Source organism: Trachurus japonicus, chromosome 2 (assembly GCF_045865225.1).
Source record: "Trachurus japonicus isolate A0001 chromosome 2, Traja_1.0".
NCBI classification, from domain to species: domain Eukaryota; kingdom Metazoa; phylum Chordata; class Actinopteri; order Carangiformes; family Carangidae; genus Trachurus; species Trachurus japonicus.
The window spans coordinates 8,684,518-8,708,081 of NC_140908.1; the positions used below are offsets into that span (position 1 = coordinate 8,684,518).

At 42.2% G+C, this 23,564-nt stretch overlaps 1 protein-coding gene across 3 annotated transcripts in view; it reads left to right on the forward strand.

Moving 5' to 3' along the window:
• The window catches only part of fam184aa (family with sequence similarity 184 member Aa), a 37,454-nt gene extending 18,191 nt beyond the window's left edge, over nucleotides 1–19,263 (forward strand). For 2 of the 3 annotated variants that reach the window (XM_085798944.1, XM_085798948.1), the window contains 14 exons: nucleotides 420–542; nucleotides 629–790; nucleotides 3,306–3,427; nucleotides 3,724–3,874; nucleotides 8,091–8,205; nucleotides 9,421–9,518; nucleotides 10,564–10,717; nucleotides 11,274–11,401; nucleotides 12,263–12,447; nucleotides 13,133–13,279; nucleotides 13,373–13,490; nucleotides 14,048–14,152; nucleotides 15,224–15,603; nucleotides 19,119–19,263. In XM_085798944.1, the coding sequence (XP_085655070.1) occupies nucleotides 420–542; nucleotides 629–790; nucleotides 3,306–3,427; nucleotides 3,724–3,874; nucleotides 8,091–8,205; nucleotides 9,421–9,518; nucleotides 10,564–10,717; nucleotides 11,274–11,401; nucleotides 12,263–12,447; nucleotides 13,133–13,279; nucleotides 13,373–13,490; nucleotides 14,048–14,152; nucleotides 15,224–15,603; nucleotides 19,119–19,233 (2,103 nt within the window). In that variant the 3' untranslated portion in view covers nucleotides 19,234–19,263. The remainder of the gene's footprint in view (nucleotides 1–419; nucleotides 543–628; nucleotides 791–3,305; nucleotides 3,428–3,723; nucleotides 3,875–8,090; nucleotides 8,206–9,420; nucleotides 9,519–10,563; nucleotides 10,718–11,273; nucleotides 11,402–12,262; nucleotides 12,448–13,132; nucleotides 13,280–13,372; nucleotides 13,491–14,047; nucleotides 14,153–15,223; nucleotides 15,604–19,118) is intronic. The other variant, XM_085798954.1, reaches the window with a different exon arrangement.
• The last annotated feature ends 4,301 nt before the right edge of the window (nucleotides 19,264–23,564 follow it).

Below are 23,564 nucleotides of genomic sequence, written 5' to 3' on the forward strand. Positions count from 1 at the left end.
CAGAGGGAAAGAAGGAGAATTTCAGAGTGGCCCAGAGAGGATTTAATGCCGTGGTTTGAAGGATTATAAAAAACGGGTTGGTTTTTCGACGAGATGGCCTTTTAAGTTTAAATGACAACTCACATGTGCCTCCTTCATTCAGTGGCCACGCTTCATGCTCAACAGCTGCCACGACTCCATATTCACCCACAAATGGGATTTACTGTCCAGTGGCTCCTTTTTATAAAATATAAAATAAAATAAAGATTATACTTTCAGTGTGTTTCAATAGGAACTGCTTTGCCACTGTATTCCTGTCTCTGCACAAGGCCCACCACAGGCTTTCAGGGTGAACACACGCACGCAGATAATCTGTGCTTTCAAGTAGGTTTCTCATTCTTCTGCCTCTGCTGTTTTTTTTCTTCCCCTCTCATCCACAGAAAATGAGTCAGGAGTTTGAGATCAAGCGTCTGTCGCTGGAGGAGCAGCGAGACCGTCTCCAGCAGCAACTGGACAACTTGAAGGAGGAGCTGTCGGCCAAGCTCAACATGGCCAACCAGGAGGCAGGAAAAACATCTTCCTAAACCTCGTCTTGTCTCTTCTTTTTTCTGACTGATGATGTGACAACCTGCTCTTCTGTTCTCCTCAGGTGTCTCACCTCCAGGAGCTGGTGAGGGAGGGGCAGCAGAACCTGGGCTCGGCTCAGACACAGATCTCCTGTCTGAAGGAGACGCAGGAGAAGCTGAGGATAGAACTGGATGCAACCAGAGCCCGAGTCCGAGAGACCAGTAACCTGGTGACAGACCTGCAGGTGAGAGGAAACCTGGTCAATGCAGCTCAATAATCAAGTCAGTTAAAGGGATAGTTCAATATTTTGGCAAATTGGCCCATTGCCATAATCACTATAGTCATAGGTCGTTACCTTTAATTGTTGGTGCAAGCTATTTTTAGAACCGCCGAGCAGAGCGGCGAGCTTCCCTCATCAAACTCATGAAATACACAATCCAACAACTCCAAAACACTCTGGTGGACAAGTTGTGACCTGCACATTCACCACGCTATGAGATAACAACAGAACGTTATGAGACAGAGTTGTTTTAGAGGTAAATTCATGCAAAACCGCTGATGCACGTTGCTTTAAAGGACAGTTTTCAGCAAGCAGTCTCTGCATTTACCTCTAAAACAACTCTGTCTCATAACGTTCTGTTACTGGTGAATGTGCAGGTCACAACTTGTCCACCAGAGCATTGTGGAGTTGTTGGATTGTGTATTCGATGAGTTTGATGAGGGAAACCAAGAAATCCCATGAGCCTCCGTAGCGTAGCTCTGAGCAGCTTGCGGCTCTGCTCCGCCGTTCTAAAAATATCTTGCACCGACAATTAAAGGTAACAAACCTACACCTAAAACTATAGGGATTATGGCAATGGGCCTATTTGCCAAAATGTTGAACTATCCCTTTAATGAATGATTATGTTTTTTTTAAGTCGGCAGCCAATCAGGTGCCTCGTCAGTCAATGTGACGTTCGGCCAGGAAGCGTGTCCATCACACAGTCAGAGAAACAACCAGCCAATCAGCACGCCACTCCCATCCAGTCCTGGGTGACTAACTGGAGGTGGCAGAGGGGATGGAGGAAAACAAAGAGGAAATGAAGAGAGGGAGGGAGGGAGGATGGAGAGAGGGTTGGAGGAACAGTTTGAAAGCAGGAAATGAGCGTTGAGTGAGAAATAAGTGCAGCACTGAAGGCCAGCTGTGAGATAATGATGATGAGCCTATTATGGGTGAAGTGGTCCTGTGTTTGAAAGGAGCCTTGCTCGTGTGAGGAAAGTTGTGTATGTGTGTGTGCATGTGTGCATGTGTGTTCATATTATTATTATAAGTACTCTTAATACTAAGAATAATGAAAATGTTAATGACTCTGCATTCATTAATTAATTCTCATACAGTACTTTTCTGAAGTGTTCTTTGGAAACTGAGTGAATTCCAGCTTCAAAATAGTTAAAATACTCACAAAATATGTTCAAAAACTAATAAGTGAACAAGTCACGGCAGATGGAAACTCACTATTTAAATGAAAAATAAAGAAATAACTAAAAGAAAGGACAGACAGAAGGGTTTTAAGAGAGACAGTGAGACAGTGAATGAGGAGTGATAATTACATGGAATCGCTGAGTGGTGCTCTTTGCTTTCCCACCAGCCTGGGCTCTATAAAAAGAAAGGGATTTGGACTGTTACAAAAAAAAAAGCCAAGCCTTACACAGGATTGAATCTGGTATTCACAGCCAGAGCCCCATGCTTGTGAATCTCGACCAGGCATTGTGTGGCGGGTGCGAACCATCGAGTAGCTGATTAAATTCATCTGAAACATGAACCTTTCACTGGAATATTGAGCTGAAATATCGCCGCCTGTTTTCAGGACTCAAAGACTCAAAAGAACTTGGAAATAAGAAGCTCTCTAACAGAGCGTCTTCCTCTTTGTCTCTCGTGTTTGTCTGAGGAATCCAGCCCTGCTCGGCCCGATCTTGGCAAACTGATGCATCTCTATCACTATAAATATCCAAAAGCCTCCGACCACCTGTGAACAGCAGCTGTACACAATGAAGACACAATAGAGACTCGGAGGCCGGGGATCGTCTTCCCTTTACAGTTTGAGATTTGCAATTTTGATAGCAGAAGAGGAATTTAAGAGAACCTCAAACTCAATTTCACCTTTACAAAAAAAGTAAAATGAAGATCACTTGTACACAGTGTGGTCTGGGTTCAATTGCTCAGGCGCTTCTCCTCAAAGATGAACACGAGAGCCTGAAGTGTCTTTTAATGAGCTCTTCGGCAGATAAACCCCCGGAGCCTCTTCAGCAGCTGGAAACAGCTGACCCCGTGAAGTTTCTGCCTCGTAACCAGGCGCATTACAAATCCCTCGTAGCTGTGGCATTATAAATAGATTTGGAGGTGGGCATTGTGAGTCATCCGGCCCTCGGACGTTATCTGGTCAGAGATAGCAATTTGAGAAGATGGTCTTACTTTGCGTCGTTATTCTGAAGGATTCAGGACTCCGTCACTAACTCTCTCTCTCACATAACAGGTCATTTATGTGAGCAGGGATTAGAGCACTCATTTGAAGTACATACAGTAAAACCCACTTTGCTCTCTGAATCCTTTATTCTATCCTAAATAGTGTCTGAAAGTATGAGACAGATTTCAATTTAAATGTTTAAGATGATAAAAGGAAATATGTGAGTTGATAACGCATCCTGAAGCTTTAAAGGTGGAAAGAAAAGTCCAAAAGTCTCAGCAAAAAACAAATGTGTGCACCTGTTTGTGTTTGCAGGAGGAGATTGAGACCGAAAAACAGCAGCATGACGCCAGAGTGATGTCCATCCGGACAGAGGAGAAGCAGAAGATGGACAAGATGGCAGACGACTTGGATCAGAAATGGAGAGATGCTCTGCGGTAACAGAATAAAGCTCCTTCCTCTGTTTGCCTGTCAGTCTCACTTTCCCATGTTTTGCTCTTTCCATTTATTTCCTCATTCATCTCTGTCATCACTCGCCCCCTCCTCTTCACAGTCACACTTGTTATTAGCGTGACAAGTCGACTTGTTTTGCCAAAGCGCTCATGGATATTATTGAGAACAAACAGGGAAAGAACAGTTCATAGAGGCGTACAGTATATGCAGATATCCTTTAGCAGGACTATTAATTAAACATGATTACACAATGAAGAATAATTCTGCTTCCTCACTGCAGGGAAGAAGTGCGTCTGCTGAAGGAGGAGTTGACCGAGGAGTACGAGGCGGACAAACAGTCGGCGATGACTCAGGTCTCCCAGCAGAAAGAACTGGAGATGATGGCGGCAAGAGAGGGCTGGCAGAGGAAGGTGGAGGACCTGCTGGAACAGGTGAACACTGACCCGCACAGATGATGCACATCCACAGCTGGATTAGTATTGGTTTAGGAAGCAACACATTTATTTATTTTGACATATTTTTTGCCTTTTAATTCTTTCGAACAGCAGAGAAATCATAGAAACATCTTCAGAAAGATTAAAAGTCTGCAGAGTTGTCTTATTTGATCCAATTACTTTTTTGTCCTGGCTCCAGAGCTAAATCAACAAAGCCAATCAGAGCTTTAAAGGCAGAATTAATACTTACAATGTCCAGCTCTCTCAGATTTACATCTTCACGCCTTACAACTCTTTTTGCACTGGAGTTCAGCTTTTGTTAACTTGACCCATAAATCTCAAGTTGGTTGTGCTGAACTTTGAAGGAACCCTTTGTCCTGATGGTGACAGAGCTTTTTTTTTTACCCTCTTCAGCGAAACTATTGAATAAACCGACGAACAATCCCAAACACAAACTGCCAAGGAGGATAAACGGTCTGTTACAGAGAAAACAGAAAGAAGATTGGGGAGCTTTAGTGACCGAGCAGTGCCAGCGTTAAACAGCAGGGCTGGCGCTAAGATAACAGGGAACATTGATCAGTCTCTGGATAGCGTTCTGGGCTCCACCACATGAACTGTAGATAGTCTGCTGCTCATTTCCTCCCCTCATCCTGGACTCAACACACTAAACCCAGAAGCTTCTGCAGCCATGCACATCATGATGCAACCAGCACAGCCTGCTGCGATCACTAATTCACTCACACCACACGAACCTGCCACTGACAGGTCCACAGTCTGTCACTTGCACCTCCGGTATCTGTCTGTACAAGGACAGATAGATTTTGTTTATGGATGGTTTTTTCTGGGTTTCATTTCTCTCTCTTCCAAAAAAAAAAAAAGATGGATGTGTTGGACATTTTTAATCTTATTCTGAGACTCCACTCTTGGAATCACCCTGATTGACCACTTGATTTTAAAGCAGCTTTAGGATTCATGTCATGCTCACACAAAGTAAAAAGAGCCTGAAAAAAGAAACATAGGACTGATCTGAGAATAAAAACACCAGCTTCCCTCTGTAATAATAAGTTTTCCCTAAAGCTATGTCTCTCACCTCTGTGATCCGAGTGCTGCATATGCACACAAACACAGTGAAGACGGGGTGGTTCTTCTTCTTGTAGCAAGGGTTAGTGACGAATCTTTCTTATAGGAATAAAAATGGAAATCAGCAGAAGGGTCAGAATCGAAGCAGAGCAGCGACAGTGAGAACCGGTTGAGTTCAGACGACTTATCACGTAGGTGACCGCGCTGAGCGTGTTGCCTGTGGGTATTTCAGAGCTCAGCTGAGTCACAGCTGAAAAGAGGTTCATCCTGATTTTGCCAAGACGCCGGTGGCCCCTGATAAATATTCTCTGACAAGCTGGCTCGGGAAACCTCCGACGCCGGGGTTGGCAGCCTTTTTTCCAACGCCCCCTAAACCGAACCGTGACAAAAGCAGCTCACGACGAGATGCTACGTTGCTAAATGAGGAGTACCACTTTGTAGGAATTTTTTATTTCGCTTGTTTTACATGTTTTCACATCAGAGAAATATCATCACTTTTAGCCAAATCCCCCATTTTATTTCTACAACTCTGCTACTGTCGAATGTAGGGAAACAGGTATTTTCAAGTCTGAGGGTTGGATGTCAATGAATTAATGTTATGTTTTCAATTAACTGATCGATCGTCTGTCTTCTTAAACAAAGACAATCAGCAAATCCTCCCAAAAGTGAAGCTGAACTGAAGACACACTCAGTATCTTTAATTTAAAATGCGTGGAACTACAGCTGCCCTGAAATAGTTGCTAAAAAAATTCAAAATAAACATCAAACAATGTCACAGAACAGATACCTAAGGAGCTTACACCCTGTGTGCATATGTATATGTATGTGTGCCTTTGCAATCTCTGTGTGTGTGCAAGTGTGTGTTCGTCTCATCAAAGGGCTTTGGTGAATTGTGCTCATTTTTCTTGGCTGTTTTTTTTCTTAAGCTACGTGAAGACAAAGAGCTCTAAATTGTTTCTGCTTGTGTGAGTGTGTGTGTGTGTGTGCCAAGTGTTCTGTGGTTGTGTCCCCAATCTGATGATTTGCTGCTTCTCTTTGCTCTATATGATTGTAGAGCTGAATAGCGATGGATTTCCAAAACAAAATGAGTCAATTTATGACGTTTCCTTCTTGCTAGAATAATATCTCACTTTTTCTGACATTTTACTGTCCAGTAAACTGAGTAAATAATCAGTATTCATCCTTCCCTCCTCCATCAAACACAAATATTTACCATCTGCCTGGAGCCTTAATGATGACACATTCTTATTTTCTTCTAAACCAAATATTTAAATCTGAAAAATCAATGCACAGATCAGACGACAACCTCTCATGTCTATTGTGTAGTGAGATGGGTCAGAAATAATCCTTTTTTTTTCCATAAAAAGGAAATGTCAGTCAGCCTTTATGCACACTGAATATAAACCTTCATGTATGTGCATGTGTGAGTGTCTCAGGCTCCACTGAATACAGAGGTAATACTATATTACTCTGTATTGACCCACATACGGCAGCACTGCAGGGACTCACTCACACTCCCCACACGTCACTTCACATTGTGAGTGATGCTGTTCACACATGAAGCTGTGTGGTTGAGACCAGCAGCTGTCGGAGCAGCATCAGCAGGTGAACCGTCGATAGCGAGCTGCTCCGTCGCTTTGATTTCAAATTCTCAAATATCCTCCGGTTGTAGTCGTTCCATTTTTTCCACGTTGGGGATTTTATTAGAGCGGCAATCACTCTGTTTCCTGGTTCAACTTGCAGGTCATGAATACGACATGACACACTTAAAAATAACAGGCGATTTCACCATAAATTTAAATGGAGTTCTTTATTAATCCAAATGGGAATTTGCAGAATTTATGGTTCACAGCAAAACTCAATCAAAAATCCTGAATTTTTCCTCCTCTAACATTAACACCCAACACTTCTCTACTGTATTGGTGTATTTCTCTATCTGTTTTCAAATGATAGACTAAATTAACCCAGTATGTCTCAGCAAGACTCATCTCTTTGTGTCTTTCAGTAAATCAGCTGAGCTCCAGCCTCGGTCCTTTGACGGACAGGGAATAGCAATTACATGTGCTGCTTAAGTGGACAGGAAACGATTTATTCACAGGTTATGAAGTGACTTGTTGTTGTGTGTGGGTGGAGGTGCCATTGTTATCTAAAATGAATTATTTCTCATTAAGATTTTTTCATTGTAAGGTTCTTGCTTGGCTGCTGTTTGTATGTGTGTGTATTTAATTAAGGCTTTAGGGGGTTAGACATACTGTATGCACTGCAGTTTGTCAGGAAGGCAGGTGAACTCTTCTACAGGTCACTGTCTGTCTTTTAAATCCATATCCAGTGTTGAACCCCACGACTTCATCCCAGCCCTGCTCCTCATCCTCTCTTTTTAAATCCATCTTACCTTACACTCACTAATGTAGTACTCCTATAGCACTAAATCCTGCAGGGGATTTAACCAGTGCAGCTTGAGGAAGAGTGGCGTGTGGAAGACCAGAGCCGCCTGTCTGAGAGAGTCCTGCCATTCACAGCCACTTAGGCCACTGTTAGTTCCGATATCTCCTCAAAACAAAACTGTTTTGTGCACTCTTGATGGGGCTTATGCTACTTGGCTCGGTGTTATTTGGCTCGGCGCGCCGTGTGGCGTGTCGCCCTGACAAGCTGTCGGCTCATCGAGACGAGCGGCGAAATCTCCAGCTCCGTTGTCTGGCTCACGTCCACGTGTCGATATCTCGTCTATCTCTCTAAAGTCAAAACAATCTGCAGGAGAAACTGAGGATTAAAAGAACGAGAGTGTGACGCAGGAAGAAATATAAAGTATTAAATAAATGAGAGACAGTTTCCTGGAGATAGATATTCCTTAAAACGGCCGAGGGCGTTTGAGCAAAAGAAGGAATGAGATGTGATTTCCCTGCAGTCAGAGATAGAAAACCACTTGAAGCTGTATCATGTCATCACTGCAGCCCTGTGTGTAATTACTGTTTTTATATGTCGGGCGCAGCCACACTGACCTGTCCACATCTCCCCTTCATTATCTACCCATCAGTCTGAAACAAGCCTGTTGGGTTGTTGATTCTCCCTTCAATGTGAACACCAGTAATTATCATCTTTCCCTCCCCCTCTCTCTCTCTCTCTCTCCATCCAGATCTCTCTGTTGAAACAGTCCCTGGAGCTGCAGCTGTCTCAGTCGCAGTCGGCTCTCCAGCAGCTGCAGTCTCAGTTCAACCAGGAGAGAGAGCTGCTGAGCCAACAGCTCAAAGGTAACCTCACCTTTTATCTTACAGTATATTCATTGGGTTTCTACATTTTTCTCAGAAAATCTATTTCTAATCAAGCTTTTGACATGAAATTTTCACCAGATATTGGCAACAACCCAAATCCAAACATTTATGTCCATAAATTAAGTAATGTGTAATAAAGTGAAGTGACACAGGGAATAAGAAAAGGAGGAGGTGGAAAAAGGTAAAGAAGCAGCTGGAGTCTGTCAGTATTTAGAAAGTAATATCAGCTGGTTTAGTCCAACGACGCCTGTAAAAAGGTTTCTCATCACCAAGGTGTCACACAAGAGGTGTTTCATAATGGGGAAAAGCAAAGAGCTTCTCCAGACCTTCAGAAACTTATTTTGCAGAACATCATGATGGCATCGGTTACAGACGTGTCTGAATGCACCGTTTTACCTGTTAGTGCCGATAATCTGGAGCTAAAAAGAACATTTTACCATAAAACGACCATGACCAGGTGCTCAAAAGTCAAAAGAAAACCAAGAAGAGTCGTCCAAGAGCCAATGACCACTGACAGAGAGCTTTAGACAGATCTGGAATCAGCAGATACAGTCCACCATGGCCTCTATGCTGCTCACCATGCAAGTATATTGACGCTTCAATACTTATTTTCCATGCTGTATGTAATGAGTATTCTCACATGCATTCCCTGCTGCTGCTGCTGCTTCACATTATAAGCATCCATCTAGGTGGGATTTGACTGTACAGCACCCACCAGAAATACAATGTGAGTTGGGTGTCGTTGCGCCTATAAAACAAGACGTGGTTGTTTTCAGTCACGGTGATTTGCAGGGAGAGAGGGGGGAGCCGCCATGGCGAGGTGTTGGAGCCGGAGTCGGTGGTGTTAATGGGCCAGAAACCCCCAGAACTCCTATTAGAGCGCTGTGCTGTTGTGTGGACTGTGATGATGGATGTGCACACAGCATGAGCTCAGATCACAGTTTCCCGCACAGACACATCATTGTTGAACAACGTGATGCAAGAAAACACAACGGAGCAGAGAGCGGGTCGGTTGAAAACTAAAATCCCTCCACTTGCGTGAAGTTCCAGCCGTCAACTCCTCGTGTCTCTTCACGCTGGGTTCTGCAGCGTGTGAACAACAGATTATCATCTAGTCAGTGTTGTTGTTGTTGAACACATCTGCTTTTGGCGCATCGGAGCGTTTGTTGCTTATGTTCCCGTTTGTGTCGGCAGAGATGCAGAGGGAGCATCAGAGGAGAGAGCATCGGTTACAAGAGGCTCACTGCTGCGCCCTCAGCACCATGGAGGAGGCCAGACAACACCAGATCAGGGTAACACACACACACACACACACACACACACACACACATGGAATCCATGCACGTAGGTGTACATACTTAATCTTGGGATTTAACATCATGTTTCTGTCAGTAATATTATCTGACGTTACTGTTTCTTGCAAGAACATTTGATGGCTTGTGCACTGAAAATGTGCAAAAACGCAAACACAACCTTGCTTTCTTTCTTATACCCCCTTTCTGTCTTTTTACTTCTTCCTTTCTGTCTACCCCTCTCTATCTCTTTCTATCTACCTCTTTCTATCTATCATTCTCTTTCTTTATTTCTACCCCTCTCTCTTTTCTTTCTTTCTTTCTCTCTCTGGCTTTTTACTTCTTTCTTTCTACCCCCCTCTATCTCTATCTATCTACCACTTTCTATCTATCATCCCCCTCTCTGCCTCTTTTCTTTCTTTTTTATTTCTTTCTTCTACCCCATTTCTCTGTCTTTTTTTTCTTCCCCCCCCCCCCCAAAAAAAAAAAAAAGCAAACAACCTTAAGAATCCTCATCCTTGATGTTTATGTGCTATTTGCTTGTGGTGTGAGTTTCATTATTTTAGTATTTGGTCATTTAAAAGAGACAATCTCCTCAGTATGAGAAGGTAAAATGATTTGCTCTACACTGAACAACATTATCCTGGAGTCGTTCCCTGCAGTCATCAGGACAAGTATGAAGCCACAGTATTACAGTAGCTGTGTGCCTCTGATAAAACCACCAGCACAGTACACAGAGTTACAAAGCATTTGAGTTGTTTTAATATTGTGAGTTTTAATTTTATGGCCAATATTCCTGCTGCAGACTTAACTGGAGGTGAAAGATTCATATGCAGTTAAATCAGTCAGGACATGTTTGGCTTTCATTTGGTTCATCTACTTTAATTTTATCCATTTCCTTGTTAAATGATATTGAAAATGAGCTCAGCCTGGTTATGGCCTAATGTCGACTTTATGGTCTAAACATTGTGTTTTTTTTTACTGTGAACAGCTGCCATGTAGAAAAGCATGACATCATCTCTGTGACTGTCTCCTCTGTCTGCAGGCCCTGGAGGAGCGTCTGAAGCAGGAGCAGAGGGAGGAGGTCCACGCTCTGAAGGAGGCCCACAGGAGGACGCTGGACATCCTGAGACAGCAGTCGGACCAGGAGCTGCAGACGCTGAGATTCGAACTGGAGGACGAGGGGAAAGCGAAGCTGGGTGAGTCGCCTCTGTTTGGAGCCGTATCGATCAGGTTTCCATCCACAATAACAACCTCTTAAATTACAGAAATGATTTTTATCAACACTTAGCGAAGATGTTTCTACCCAATGTGATTACGTGGCCTCCAGCGCTGAGGATGATTTTACAGTCGAACAGCCGTCGTATTCAGGGGCTGAAGTGTTAAAATGTCCTTGAGCAAATGTGTTTGGTAATAGGATTAAATAAGTAGGCTATAATGTTGGTGTCAACTTAAACAAAAAAAGAAAAAAAGAAAACAGGTTTCTTGGATTTAATTCCACAGAAAAATATGACAGATCAGGTTTCTGTCAGATTCACATCACAGAAGAGAGGGCTGCAGATTAAATATCTCACATTTAAGAAGTTTAAAAGGGACTTGTGATAAGCAGCGAAGCAAAGAGTGAAGGTGTATGGTGAATCAGTAATGGTCTGCCCTCTGTGATAACACCTCCACACAGTTGTTTGTTTGTTTAGCTCTGGGTTTTTATCTCATGTTGTTTCCTCCCTTTAACTCTGGTGTGTTTGCGTCCGGCAGCTTCTCTCCGTGCAGAGCTGAACCACCTCCACGCTACGGCCATAGAGCATCTGAAGCAGATTCACATGAAAGAAAACAACGTCACCAAACGGGATCTGGAGAATGCCATGGAGCACAGCCACAAGCAGGTGACCTTCTACCTGTGTTGGGCAAGTTACATCCAGAATATAATACATTACATATTATTAGTTACTGTCATTTGAAAGTAATTAGTTACATTACAATATTACTGTCTTTGAATTGTAATGCGTTACACTACTTTTGTATTACTTTTGAGTTACTTTCGCCAAAATAACAGCAGAAATATGACTGTAAAGCAGTGGCTCCCAACCTTTTCTGGCTCGTGACGCATTTTTGAGGTCACAAATTTCTGGCGACCCCGTCGATCAAGATGCACCAGCTCAGATATTTCTACAGGTATATTCTGCAACTCGATTTAAATTCGAGAAAGTATAGAATACAGTTGTTTAGGATTGCGTGTGGTGTTTTAATCATAATTTTAAAAAGAATAATAATTAGTTTAAAAAATATTTGTATCAATTACTAGACTTTTCAGGCGACCCAGGAGGTACCACCTCCTGATCAGACGCGGACACAGTCCCCGCGGCCGCGACTGATACGTTTTCACACGTTTTTATTACTTAGATTGTAACGGGTAAAATATTACCGAAATTTTAATCTAACTCAGTGCTTCTCAAACTTTTTTACATCAAGGACCCCTAAACTGACACAAATTAGACCACAGACCCCCCATTGGATAACATTTTGAAAGAAACACCAGAAATACACAAATATTTGTTCTGAGACTACTTTTTTAGTCAGATTAGTCAAATTAGGGCCAATATTTGGAAAAATCTAGAAAAACTTCTGGAAAAAAGTAGTTAAATTTTAAGAAAAAGTTGGGGACCCCCTTGAACCCTCTCAAGGACCCCATCTAACTAACCAACCACTGATCTAAAAACTGCACACTATACCTTCATATTTCCCAGGAACAAGAGCTCCTGGTCCGCATCTCAGACCTGGAGACAGAGGTGTGTTCCCGTAGCAACCGCATCACCGATCTGGACCACGAGATCCACTCGCTGAACGAGACCATCGACACTCTGACCAGAGAGCTGGAGATCAAGGGCAAAGAGGTGCTGCGGGTCCGCAGCGAAGCCAACCATCAGATCAGGTCCATGCTCCTGCACTTCTCTGTTAAACCTGTTACATGTCACATTTCAAACCCTCCCATTGATGTTATTATTATCACCGAGGGGGCAGAAGTAAACTGTGACTCAACACTAACTGACCCAGTTTGCAGAGAACTAATCCGGCCCTGATGTCAGATGGGAATAACCATCTCAACAGCTTCTGATTTAAAGCAGCATCCTGGGAAACGTTGGTGCTTCGAAACCTACGCAGCTGGTTTCTGATCAGCCCTCTGAAAAATATGAAATGAGTGGGAAACGATAACATATGTGATAAAGCATGTGTTGTTTGTGCTGTTTACCCTTTTAGCTCTTTGTAACTGTCAGCAAAGACTAGTATTGTTTGCTGTAAAGAACGTGATTCTGTCACTTAGATAAATTAGGGCATTAGTATTTACACAGTTGTCATGGATAACAGACGCCACATCTCCTGCACCAGCAGAGTTTTGCCTGCAGCTGCACATCTCCACGTCACCCTCTATAATTTAGTACCAGAGAAATTAAATGTGTTCATGAGGAATATCCATGATGAGACACTTGTGCAGGAAAAAAAGAAATCCCCGGTGGCAAATGCCATAAGTGTGAATGTGTGTACACTCTACGACGCTCAGGAGGGAAGAGTGCATTTATGTTTGACTCATGGTTGAGTCTTGTCTGTGTCTCCCACAGGGCCCATGAACAAGACCTGACAAAGAGACACGAGAGGGATATGGGGGAGATGAATGCCATCCATCACAGAGAGGCACAGATCATGTTGGCTGACTTCAACAAGGCCCAGGAGGTCCTCAAAGACAAGATCACCGCTCTGCAAATACTGTGAGGCCCCCGAAAGATGAAATGCTTCTCCTCTGTTATACACTTTGTACACGTCGTCCATGTACCACAGCCTGTGTCCTGTCATGTCTGCAGGTTGGAGGGAACAGAGGAGAAGTTACGGAACAGAGAGAGTCGACCAGAGGACCTGCACATCATAGCCGAGCTCAGAGAGATGGTGACGGAGAGAGAAGCTCTGGTGAAGAAGCTGGTGGTGAGTAGACGGAGTGGAACCATGTTTCCATCCACCTGCCAATCAAATCATCTAAATATCCATAAAATCGTTTCCATCTGAGTCCTTTAATCGAATAAAAAGCCGTGCGTAGTGACCTCATGTGCTGTTTTGCGATCATATTGGTGTGTCAAATAGTTTTCTCGCAATTTAAGGTGAAGCCAGTCTGTCCTGTACACTCACATATTTCTTTGTTTACTCCTCCTTTGTTTACTACTTTGAACAGCATTGAATTGACATAAAACACGATTGCAACTTACATTTATCAGCAAAGAACTGTTTCTATCAGCATTTGTCGCAGTAACTTTGTATCAATCAAGAGAAAATCCAATGAGATCGACCGTATTAACTTTTTATCGATATTTATGATATTTAATGGAATTTCACTGGTTAATTTCAGTTTCCATAAGGCATTTTTAATTCAATATGTGTGGATGGAAACATGGTTTGAGTGTCATCTTCACCACAATGTGTCAGGATTCTTCCTTGCAGAGGGAGGGGGGAGTAATACGTTTTCTTTTTCTTTCTTTTTTTAATAGGATGACAAGAAGTTTTACCAGTTGGAGCTGGTCAACAGAGAGACAGGCTTCAACAAGGTCTTCACCTCCAGTGCCAATGTCGGTGTCATCAACCCTCTGATCAAGGTGAGCGGCAGCATCATTACTCCTGACTGAAAGGCTGTGGATGTGGATGTGGATGACCCTGTCAGTGTCTGTGACATCATCAGCCCCCTCCCCTCCCCTTCCCTCCCTCCCCCGTTCTTGTCCGACAACCCTCCAGACAGGTGAACTGTGCTCCTGTCATGGATACAGCTCACCCTAGTGTGACTCAGTGTTTTATTTTTGAAAACACAACACTTGTCGTCCATGATGCATGAACTGGAGTTTAACAGCAACACACTTGTGATCCCTGTTAAAGAGGAGTATATCTGTATCCTTGAGCTTGATTTTATTTCATATTTTCTGCTGTTTATCAAGTTTAATCTTGTATTAATTTTTAATGATTCTTACTTTGATTGAGCCGTTTGTCTGAGCGCTCACAAACACAAAGATCACCCTGTTCATCCTGAACATCTGCCACGTGTGTGTGTGTGTGTGTGTGTGTGTGAACATGAAACACTGTCTCACACCAAGTGCTTCATTAAGACAAAGCTGCTCATCAGCTTTCTTCTTACATGTAAACACACCGCTCATCCCTGGAGCCGCTCAGAAACAAAAACGCTTGATTTGAGCATCATAACATCAGTCTTCCCCCTCCTCCTCCTCCTCCTCCTCCTCTTCCTCCTCCTCCTCCACTTCATGCCTGTGCTGCTCTCTGCAGGTTCTTCATATTAGATAACTAAATTAGATAAGAGTCCTTGATTCCCTCATTTACACCTCTAAGCTCCAATGTGCAGGATTAGAAAAAAGTCTGACTTTAGTGGCTCTCAGTGATAGTTTTGAGAAACCCACGGTGGCAGACAGTGACGATAGATCCTATCAGAATAATGAGAATCACTCTCAGTCCTGGACGGGAGTTTTTATTCCTGCTGACTGCAGCTAAGACGATTTATTCTCAAACTCCATTGTTATGGCTTCCATCAACCTCATGTCACTTCTAACTGTCTGTACTAACGGAAACCACTGATTTATTAGTAGAGAGCATTTGGTAGAAACTAAATGCATCCCTGAAATCAGGAATCCCCTCCCACAACCTGCCTCTCTGTGTGTCTGTAGTTAAAAACAGGCAGCCAATCAGATCACCGCTTCGCCAGCTTCCCTAGCCAGGCAGCGCTCCGATTCGTCAGCCCTCCCACCATGAGTCATGAAGGACAGGAGGAGGAGGGACAGGAGGTGGAGGAGGTAGGATCAGGAGGGAGCTTTGCACCTCCTCTCCCCCCCCTTCTCCAACGGCCCCTCCCCCGTCTTAGGAAAGCCCTGCCACTGTTCAGCTCTCTTCCTCCTTCTCCTTTTTCTCAGCATCCTCCTCCTCCTCTTCCTCCTCCTCCTTCTTCTCCTCATCCTCCACATCATCCCATGCCAAGCCTTGCTCTTCCTCATGCCCCTCATCCTCAGGAAGCCCTGGTGCAGCATCAGGGCCTGCAAAGCTTTAGGAGGTGAGAACTACAGTCATGTGACTTGCTTCCACTGCTGCCCTCAGTTCACTTTCACTTCACCTACTGTAATTCAGGGAGTGAGTAACATGATGTTTGCTGCCCCCACTGCCTGTGTCACTCCCCTCACCCCTTAGTTTGCACAGACAGACATTAGTAGACTTTAAAGAGATAGTTCAACATGTTGGCAAATTGGCCCACTGCCATAATCCCTATAGTCATACAGTAGCAGTAGGTTCGTTACCTTTAATTGTCAGTGCAAGCTATTTTTAGAACGGCGGAGCAGAGCCGTGAGCTGCTCAGAGCTACACTACGGAGGCTCATGGGATTTCTTGGTTTCCCTCATCAAGACAGAGTTGTTTTAGAGGTAAATGCAGAGACTTCTTGCTGAAAAACTGCTCCCTACAGGAATGCGCATCAGTGGTTTTGCATGAATTTACCTCTAAAACAACTCTGTTTCATAACATTCTGTTATTATCTCATAGCGTGGTGAATGTGCAGGTCACAACTTGTCCACCAGAGCGTTTTGGAGTTGTTGGATTGTGTATTTGATGAGTTTGATGAGGGAAACCAAGAAATCCCATGAGCCTCCGTAGCGTAGCTCTGAGCAGCTCGCGGCTCTGCTCCGCCGTTCTAAAAATATCTTGCACCGACAATTAAAGGTAACGAACCTACTCCTAAAACTAATTATGGCAATGGGCCAATATGCCAAAATGTTGAACTATCCCTTTAATATAGTAGTAGCTCTAAATGCATCAAAACACCAGTCACCATTATTCTGAAATTTAGTTCATTTGTATGAAGGAATCTAGTTTTTCCGGTAATTTGTTAACAAAGTGCTGTGTAATGCCACACATCCCAGAATTCAGGGGGCAGCAAACACTCCCTGAGCACGTATTATGTCAGAAATAGAAGAGAGGAGCAGCTGGTCTATGGGTTTACAGTGCAGCCAAACAAACTGACAATGTCCTTATAACAAATTCAGTGAATTATCAGCCTTCTCTCGTCCCAGCATGAGAATCTGTGACCTGTCAGACGGTACAATAACCCAGGATTACGCTGCATCATTTCCTCTGACTCCCCTGTGTTCATAAAAGCAGTTTAAGTCCTGTATAAGAAAAGGCGGACAGACTAGCAATGAAAACTGATTTGCAAACACCAACTATACAGTAAATAGCATAAATGTTTTCATGAAAATTGTATAAAAGTAAAAGTATGATTTGGGATCTGAAAGTAGCAGTTTTAGTTTTGATTTTAGTCAGTAATAAAGTGTGAAACAAAACTAAACTCTTTAAAGGCCCTAATTTTGTTCGTGGGATTTTAATTTAAGCCTGAATCAGTGCGGAGCACCAAATTGATCTATTCATTTCACAGAACGCTGCAGTGCTCCATTAGTTCAGGGTCAGTGTAGAAAAATAATGAAGATATAATCCCCTTTTGATCCATTATGCTTTAACATCTCATTTTTGCATTTCGTAGCACGGAGCAATCACAGGCAGGATCTTCTTTGAAATACACTGCAAATCTTCACTGACGTCCCCTGTCTGCTCTCTGCAGCTCATGAAACGAAACCAACTCTGAAACTTTGCCCTTACAAATCAGTCTCAACGGGAGCCTCAAACTGAGTCAAGCCAGGAACAGAATGAGTGACTTGAAAGAGTTGCAGCAACATGTGAAACTTGAAAGATGACGCTGTTGTGCTTTTGTTCTTGCAGCAAAGAGGCAGTGGACAGAGTGCCAGAGATGTGGGGCTTTTTGCCACAATCGCTGGTTAGATAATAATACTGCTGCTGCTGCTGCTGCTGCTGCTGCTGCAGGGCATAAACTGAAAAACACCTGAAACAAAACAGTACTAAGTAATATTTTGAATTGAGCAGAGCTGCATCTAATATTAAAACTGTAGTCAGTTTATTAAAGTGTGTCTGTATCAACTGATCTTGCCGCAGCCTTTCCACAAACTGAAGGCAATAGTTCTCTCTGAGACCTGCAAACAGTCTTTGATGTGTAAAAAAAAAAGCTTTGCATCTTCATTGTTAAATTTATTTTCACAGAGAAATGTTGAAGATGTGTTTAAATATAGGCCAGATAACAGATTTCACATCTGTGACTCAGTCTCCTCTGCACAACTGAAAAATGCCTCGCTCACATCTTTAAAGTCCAACACACCAAAAATTGTGCATATGCAAAATAAGTCCTTATTTATCCAAAGGAAAATATGAGTCAGTGCTTTAGCAGCCCTGATGTGGCCAAACAAGCAAATGAAGCCACATCTAAGACGTCAAACAAAACAACATTTCTTGGAAAGATCCCACCGTGTGATTCTCATACGGTTTCACACAGATGTCATGCCGAGTTTAGAAAGTAGAAAAGACACTTTATTCTTGACCTTTGGGGAAAAATACTGTTCAGTGTTAGGTATTAAGTTTATGTGATGCAGCGTGAGGACTCAGTTGTTGGCGCTGCTGCCTCGCAGCATGAATCACCTGGGTTTCAATTATTGATGCATTAAGGAGGCCGTCATGTGCAGATCATCTCTGTCTCTGATTCAGCAGTTTGATGCTGTTTGTGATGCTCAGCAAGAAAATGTGTTTATCATTTTGCAGCCATGGCTGGGTGTGGGTGTATCCCTCTGCTGGGGTCCGTGGGACGTCTGCATGCTCCTCCCCCGGCCCCCCATGGTTGTCTGTGTGTGTGTCAGCCATGGTGGAGGTACAGTATAGTCTGCACCACCATGTGACTCTACACAGGGAAGTGGGTGTATGAAATGAAATGGGTGGACGGACGTTCACTTGTGCTTTTTAGGCTGAACTGGGGCAGCTGTACCACAGGTGGAGCTCCTCCTCCTTATGCTGTTTGAATGTAATGAAAACGTAGAACCTTCACTTAAAGGGATAGTTCAACATTTTGGCAAATTGGCCCATTGCCATAATCCCTATAGTTTTAGGAGTAGGTTCGTTACCTTTAATTGTTGGTGCAAGCTGTTTTTAGAACGGCGGAGCAGAGCCGCGAGCAGCTCAGCTATGCTACGGAGGCTCATGGGATTTCTTGGTTTCCCTCATCAAACTCATCAAATACACAATCCAACAACTCAAAATGCTGTCATGGACAAGTTGTGACCTGCACATTCACTACGCTATGAGATAATAACAGAACGTTACGAGACAAAGTTGTTTTTGAGCAGCTCTGCTCCGCCGTTCTAAAAATAGCTTGCACCGATAATTAAAGGTAACAAACCTACTCCTAAAACTATAGGGATTATGGCAATTGACCAATTTGCCAAAATGTTGAACTATCCCTTTAACCAATGTATAAGACTCATGCATGGACTCATGAACAGTCGGCATCACCCCAGCTACGAGCACTCACTGGATCTCCCTGAATACACTGGCACGGCAGCATGCAAGAGACTCTCACTGTTACTTTCTGCTGTGATGGTGCCAAACCAGCTACATGCACCATATTGTGTGTGTCTGTGTGTGTTTTTATTCTAATGTTTTTAATTTCCCTCCCTTCCTCAGCCTTCCTGAGGCCAATGCTGCAACGCCATCAGACCCGAGGGGGATGGAGGCAGGAAAAAGCAAAGAATACGTTACAAAAGAAGAGGAGCTGTACTCCCTGTACTTCTCTTTCTGACGGCAAAAAAAACAAACAAAAAAAAAACAACCCAATTCTGTCAAAAAAAATGTAAGTAATGGGACAGGGAGCTAAAGTTGGACAGCAATCAGATTGCAGGTTTTTGAAAGTCATTTGGGCGACATTCACTTCAAACATGGCTTGCTAACCACAGCATCTGCAGCGCTGGGACTCCAGTGATTTTAAAACGTTAAGCCTCTGTGCACGGTGAGCGCTCTGCATAGTCAACATGAAAGTGAACACTGGCACTGCGGGGATTTAAAAATATTAATTTGCTACTAATTTATGTCTCCATTCTTTTATATAATACCATGTGCAATTGATTTAAAAGTCCTACACAGAAATGAAACTGTAAACATCTGGAGGAATTAACACATTTTTATTTAAATGTGGTTTCTGTGCAGTAAATTGATTCAGAAACAGCACAAGTATTGCAGTATTAAAGTACACTACAGTAGCAATATAATACTACTGATGTGGATTATTTAGAGAAGATATAGTGTCACATTTGGTTTTACCTCCAAATTAAAAGAAATAACAGCCAAAACTAAAATAATACAACTGTATGTAGCAATTGTCAGTTGTTCGACTGTGTCAGTAGCAAAAAAAGGTCCCAAAAGGATAGATTCCCCTGTGAAGTGTGATGGTTGTAGTGAGAGAGCACGGAGAGAGTATATTTTTAGCTCCATATAAGCTGAGCTTTTCTTCTACATGTGTCTTACAAGCTGTGTTTTCAGAGACAAACTCTTTTTTGCCTTGATGATCGCCTTCAGTCTCTCGTGCTGCGTGGGCCGTCTGCAGTATCAATACGTTTTTCTCCTTCAGATATGAAAAAGGACGAAGCTAAGCTGCTGAGTCTGGCTTCTTCAGTACAGTACGACAAATTACACCATACTACAATAATAACACCAGCAAAAAAGACTAACTTTAGCTTGCTGTCCCAGTGCTTTGACTGTGTACATACAGTAAATGTTTGAAAGTCATTTTCAAATCACTGAACTATAGCTGAGGGGCGCTTGATTTCACCACTCCAGACACTGCGGTAGTCTCTGGAGGGGGCACATCCAGATCAAGCGCCCCTCGTATTTCTATTATTCTAGTATTTATAATCTAACAAAAAACTGTTTTTCTACGGTCTGTTTGTAATGCTGGTGGATCAGGGACACACAGAGGAAGAGTTCTGTCGGCGATGTGGGGATGATAATCAACTCCTGGAGAACTTTTTTAATGCCAAGGAGGATTTATTCAAACATTTTACTTTACATTACAAGCTAGGAGTTCATGTCAGTGACCGAGCTCTGCTGCTGTGTGTCTCTGCCTGTGGGGCAGACCTTAGAGCATGTGAAAACAGAAACACTATCATAATGCTGCTGTCACTCACTTGAATCCCCATTCTCTCCAGTTTTTTGGTGTACTGTCTGTTTTTTAAACATGACTCTAAAGTTTACATAGTTCTCATGTAGAGTAGTTTTCATGATCCAGAGGTCCATGGAGTCCATTCAGTAACCTGTACAGTTTCCAAACTGCATGGTCATCATCCACTGGACAGAGTGAGAGAGAGAAAGATGAGGCCAGAGGGTTGGTTTACTTCCTGTCACGCTGACACCCCCCGGGGTCCATTCAACAACTAACACAGTTCTTACCACAGCATCAGTCGATGCCCGTCTTCCATTGGAGGAACAGCTGAGCTTCAGGAAGTGTTTGCACTTTACTGGTTTGTATTTATCGGTCGGACACACCTACTGTGATGCAATCCCATACAATCCCACCACGAAGACCACGTTTTTAATGGCCTGTGTAGGATTGCATTGGAATGTCGTGTGCTCCAGTTGTAGATATTTCATAGAAACATAGTTTGATTCTTATTTCAGAAGCAAAATATGTGCTTTTTTTTAAACACACATACACTTAATTTCAAAGTCATACTCCAGGGTGATGTTTTTCTATGCATTGTTTTATATGTGGTCGACCTGTGTGTCATAAGACGACATGACATGACCCTGAGTGTGATCTCATGTATAATCAGATCCTAGTGTGTTGAATTCATTGTGCAGGTGAAGAAGGAAACACTTCCTGAAGCCCAGTTGAGACACAGCCTCTTGCAGACATGTCTGTGTTTGTGTCATATGGGAAATAAGGTAAAAATTTTAACTAAATGAACACATTTAATCTCCAGTTTGTCCCATTACCGTACCTTTATGACATGAATTTAGACCCATACAGTCTATCAAATGGTGTATTTGTAAATATTGACCTGAAATGTGACAAACCCAGGCAAAGTAAACGGACCAATAAAAGGAGACGATGGTATCCTGGTATCCTGGGATCGGCCCTATAATGAACCACAGTTGGTTCATTTCTCCATGCACACTGTGAAGATGATATTTATTCAAACTACTATGTTAAAGATTGACATTTTACCTTTGACATCTGCATCAGACAGTGCAGATGTTTTCTTCTATTTTTTTTAATTAATAATGAGTTTTCTCACAATCACACCTGATTTTACTGGCGCTACTTTCATTTCCTATACATGTGTTGTGAAAACGAGTTAAAAAAAAAAACTAAATACGACACAAGGGTGACACTGTTTCCCCAGCTGAAACCAAGAAGCACATTCTGGGTGACAACCCTTTCTCATGGTGACGGTTAAAGGACCAGCCCAGTGTGTTTGCACTTTTTTGTGTTTTACAGTGATAAATCTGTGTTTTTTCTTTGTTTTTGTCTATTTATGTCACTTTATTTTACTAATGAACTTCCAATTGATAGTTTATCTTAATCAATACAATGTCTGCATCAAATTTAACTTAGATGCGAAAACAGTGAAAGCAGAGAGTCAGTTTGTTCTGAGCCTTCTTCAGTTGCAGGTCTGGGACTGTCTTGTGATCTGGTGTAAAAAACACTGGCATGGTCCTCCAGGTGGAGATTTTCTTATGAAAAATGCAAGAATATTAATTTATTTATCTGTTTATTTTTGCATTTTTGTATAATTGTTCCCATTCATGTACTGTCTATACTATTTTGTTGGTGCTGTAGGCTATGTACAGTATTTATTGATTGATTTGATCCATTTGTTCATCTGTCCTGCCTTTTGCCTGATTATTGTTTTCAAGGAGAATCAGAATGACATGACCTTTTCTGCATCATTTCCCCACACCAGCTTTTCTTTTTTTTTTAACAACATCAAAATCAGCTGGCCATCAATGAATAGGAACTGCAGCTTGTTAAAACATTTAATTGTCTGATTAGTTGATTTTCTATGTGACGATATACAGACCAGGGCTCAGTTCATTTCACTTTCAACTCAGTTTTTCCAGAATTGCAGAGAAAAATCTGAAATCTTACTCTGAAAGAGTAAATGTATTGCAATTTGTGTTAGAAGCTGAGTTGAACGTGACTGGATGTCACCCTTGTGACTTATTATTTAATGATGTCTGTCTTGCCATTTTTGAAGTAAAACTATATAACAATTATAACAATAACAATATTTATTTATATTTGTATCATTTCTGTTGTATGTTATGGAACAGTAAAATTATGATTGTGAGATAAAGCTTGCTGTTGCTCTCCTTTATTGCATGCTTGTGTGTGTGAGAGAGAGGTTTAATGAGCAATTAATACTCAGGCAGTTATTCCTGGTGTTATTTTAGCTATAATTAATGGCCACGTATTGTATGCCAATTGTGGCTTCATTTCTTTTTCTTAATCTCTCCAATTTATGGATGATACAGTATGAGAGCAATGCTACAGTTGACCTGTTCTTATAGATCCATCATCCATGGTGTTTGTATGCACTGCCTTGTTGGGCTGTTGCCATATTGTTGCCAGGAGTTGATTACTTTTCTTCAATAAATCTAAATTATTATTATTATTATTATTATTATTATTATTATTATTAAAAGTATAAATATAATAGGTGGCATAATTAAAAGCCTTCTCTTCAGCTTATCTTTATCAGAAATCTCCCTGCAGCTTCTTGCCCAATCAAGATTTTCCTTGGCTAGTTGCTAGGTAGAAAACATGTCAGGGAGCTCTGTGATTGGCGTTTAACCTTTAAAACGATTTTTGTTCGGTTTCTTCTACAGCTGCTTGGGGAAATTGTCTATAGCTTGTTTTTAACACACTGAATTTAATTTTAAAATGTTAAATTATGAAGAAACATAGCTATTAGTGCCAAATCTGAAGTTTACCACATTCCTGGACTTCTTTTCATCTCCTCTTCTCATGTAGTAAAGGTTAACCGGTAAGTCGGTTTTAGACAGTTAAAGGTGTTAGCAATTAGCTAATTAGCCAACCTGCCTTTGTAGACGTAGGCTACCAACTCTTTTATA